This window comes from Pterocles gutturalis, unplaced genomic scaffold (genome assembly GCF_000699245.1).
Source record: "Pterocles gutturalis isolate BGI_N339 unplaced genomic scaffold, ASM69924v1 scaffold46482, whole genome shotgun sequence".
NCBI lineage: Eukaryota > Metazoa > Chordata > Aves > Pterocliformes > Pteroclidae > Pterocles > Pterocles gutturalis.
The window spans coordinates 1899-5450 of record NW_010109411.1 but is presented as its reverse complement, the minus strand read 5'-3'; the positions used below and the strand labels follow the sequence as shown (position 1 = coordinate 5450).

The window sequence follows — 3552 nt, the reverse complement described above, 5'->3', positions numbered from 1 at the left end:
GCGGTGACCGGACCCTTCTCCCCGCAGGCGTCCGGCAATAAGGTGAGCCGGCAGTCCGTGCTGTGCGGCAGCCAGAACATCGTTCTCAACGGCAAGGTAGGCGGCGGGAAGCGGGCTGCGGTGTTCCCCGCTACCCCGGTGGAGGGGAGCGCGGCCTGAGGGGAGCACTGTCAGGGTGCTCTGCTCTCTGAGAGCACAAACGGAGCTCTCTCTGTGTGTGGGCAGATCGTGGTGCTTTATCCGAGGAAGGACGTGTTTCTGTTCGTGCTCAAGCCTTGCGCTGGGTGTCGGGTGGCTTTGTGGAGCTCACTGGCACGATGGGAGCGCAGCTGGCTCCTGTGTCGTTTGTCTTTTGCTTTGTTCTCACTTTTCTTTTAACTAAAAGTATCATCTGTAAGGTAACATCTTGCTGGGGTGGCCTGACCTCTGTGTGAGTCTGTGTAATAACTGGTAACCTGGGTAGAGATCGGAGTTCATTTATCTCTCTTTTCTTCTCCAGACAATAGTTATGAATGACTGCATCATCCGGGGTGACCTGGCAAACGTACGGGTGGGACGACACTGCGTGGTGAAAAGCCGCAGCGTCATCAGACCGCCCTTCAAGAAGTTCAGTAAAGGGTAAGACGTTCCCTTCCTTTAGGGAGGCTGAAGTTAAAATCTGTAGACTTAAAAAAAAAGTCTTGTCTGAGATCTATATTTAGAGGGCTGTGGTCCTTTTGCAGCAATTTACAGAAATGTATTCCTCTAGAACTGCCTTTCCCTCAGACTTTCAGCTTTGCCTTAAGGGTTAGCCTTCAGACCATAGTGTGGAAAGGCTGGGATTAAAATAGCTACGTGAAGAATGTCTTTCACTTCTTCTTGGTTTATTCACAACATCTTCCCGTTGCTCGTTTGGGCCCTCCTCTAGAAAGAAATGAGAAAGACCAGTGACTGTTCCATCTTTCTTAGCATCACATCTCCTTCTGGCGTTGCAGCTGGAGACGGGAGGGTTCACAGAGTGATTTTTGGGTCTAACAGTGTCGCAGATCAGTCTGTGTGTTGCACACCTGAACAAAGAACTCTCCTGTCACAGGGTGGCTTTTTTCCCTCTCCACATCGGTGATCACGTCTTCATAGAAGAGGACTGTGTTGTCAACGCAGCCCAGATCGGCTCCTATGTCCACATAGGCAAGAACTGTGTCATTGTGAGTGCGTTTCTCAGTCTTTTTAAACTCTTGAGTGGTGTTGAGGCTTTGTAACAGCAGCAGAGAGGTCTCTGCACCACCTGGCTGGAGCCAGCAGACTGGCTTTGTGCTCTCGCTTTCTCCTCCCCTTCCTTCTCCATGGAAAGTGCTGCTTTTGGTTTTGCTTTTCTGAGGATAGTGGGTTCAGCTGCCCACTGTTTGGAAAATCCATCCCAACAGTATTGTCCCTGTGGCTGACTGGGCTGTCCAGGGAAGGCAGCTTTCCCTGAAGTACAAATGGAATTGTGTTTCTGTGCAAATAACACAGTCAAGGTTGCTGTCTGCTGAGTTAGAGAAGGCCTCGCTGCGTTACTGCATGACTCGGGTTTGCATGTTGACATGTGTTAATGTGCAGCTGCCTCTACATGTGTTAGTTGAGAAAGAACGGATGTTTTTTCCTCAAAAAATAAAAAAAAGTTAACCTGTTGGGAAGAGCATTCAGCCAGGGTAACGATTTATTGCCATGATCCCATATCAGAATGTGTTTTGAGCAGTTAAACTTGCTGCAGTTTAGGTAACGTATCAGTCATGAGCAAAAGCATGTGGTGTTTGAAGTATAAACTTTACCCGATCTCTGTTTTAGGGTCGTAGATGCGTTTTGAAAGACTGCTGCAAAATCTTAGACAACACAGTTCTACCTCCTGAAACAGTCGTCCCGCCTTTCACGGTCTTCTCGGGCTGCCCAGGTATGCTCCCTCTGACTTCACTTGCGTGTAAGTGTGGATAATGAGGATATTCTTATTTTGAAATTAGATTGCTATGACAAAGATACCCATTGGCTTTTAGTGCCTAGCCATAAAGGTACAGGGCACTTGGTGAACTGAAAAGTAACAATTTTAACTTGTGAAACTCGCTGCTGTAGGGTATGTAGGTGGGTGGTGTATGTTTACTTAGAACAGCATGACTGGGATGCCAGCTGGGGCCATCCTGTACAGCAACCAGCACAGATTTCTGGCGTCTAGAACCCAGCAGGTGTTAGCTCTGGCAGAGGAAGCGCTCCTGCTCCCGTGATTTCTGATTTTGCAGGTGTTTTAGGGGCTCACGCTGTAGGAAGTCCACGTGCTCGTTATTCGTATGTTAATAGGGAGGGGGAGGTACATTAAACTGAGGCATGTGAGTGTTTAGTTCCTGCCCACTGACCTGTTGCTGTTCTGTTAGCATTTGCTTACAATTTAATCAGAGTCACTGCTTTGAGCGTTGAATAGAAGCTTATTGCTGCTCTCTCCTGCAAGAACGCTGGTGCTCATGCTTTTGTTCTTCTTCCAGGACTCTTCTCTGGGGAGCTCCCGGAATGTACCCAGGAACTCATGATTGACGTTACAAAGAGCTATTACCAGAAGTTCTTGCCGCTCACTCAGGTCTAGTAGCCCATTTACTGTGTTTCAGAGCAGTGAAGTTGTGCAGGAGTGTTCTGGGGGCAGGGAGAGGGATATTGTTCAGTGAGAGCAGGGCATGGCCCTCCGCTGTCCCTGAGCGCTTCTGTGAGTGTTCCTCAACACTAACGGTCTGGCCAAGCCGTCCCTCGTGAAAGCTGCTGTGTCATGTTGTTTAAACTTTGTGTGCTCATCTGAATGTAATCCATTCCATGTTGTCTGAATTGTGCCATTAAATGTGCTGGGGCTGGGAAAGCTGATGGGGCAGCATCTCCTCCCTGCAGTGGGGGAACAACACGGAGCTGACAGCACATACTCTGCAGCCAGAGCCTGTCTTCTCTGTCAGTTCTGTTCCTAACCCAAAGCAGGTGGGTGACGGTTACTAGAAGCAATCTCCATCCTAGAACAGGACTGCTGCTGATGGGCCTGTTGTGGGCAGTTACTTAGCGGGGTTCATCAGACCGAGGGCTTTCCTTTGGAAAAATATGTGCCGCTCCGTAGGCCTGTGTGTTGCGGTGGATGGCCTCTCCTTTTCTGCCTGCAGACTGCGATTCTCCCCTGTAGGGACAGGACATCATTCATCATCCCGGGATTGGTTTTAGGACTTTTGGCTGACATTGAAACCTGTCTATGCCTTGCCTGACACGACACTTAGATTGTAGCTCTTGAAGTAGACGTCAGTCCTGTGCTCTCACCCGTCACGCAGGGTTATGATTCTCATGGCCGATAGGTGTTCTGCTTCTCAGCATTGCAGACCTTGGAGCCAAGGGGCTTTGGGAAGAGGATTGCCATCTCACTCACAGAATTCAGTGCAGCAGAAAGTGGGTAACTGAAAGCAGAAACTGGAGGTGGGTGAGAGAATGCTGCAGTTGTCCCCATTTATTGCCCAGTATGTATATTTGCAGAAAGCTCTTTGGTGCTTTTCTGCATTACAAAACCTAAGAAGGAGACTCGGA

At 49.0% G+C, this 3552-nt stretch overlaps 1 protein-coding gene across 1 annotated transcript; it reads left to right on the top strand.

Annotated features, from left to right (window-relative positions):
* The first annotated feature begins 32 nt into the window (after positions 1-32).
* On the top strand, positions 33-2891 carry DCTN5 (dynactin 5 (p25)). Its single transcript, XM_010072952.1, has 5 exons — positions 33-96; positions 500-618; positions 1073-1184; positions 1807-1909; positions 2490-2891. The coding sequence occupies exons 2-5, from the start codon at positions 509-511 to the stop codon at positions 2585-2587; spliced, it is 423 nt and encodes a 140-aa protein (XP_010071254.1). The 5' UTR covers positions 33-96; positions 500-508; the 3' UTR covers positions 2588-2891.
* Positions 2892-3552: the final 661 nt, after the last annotated feature.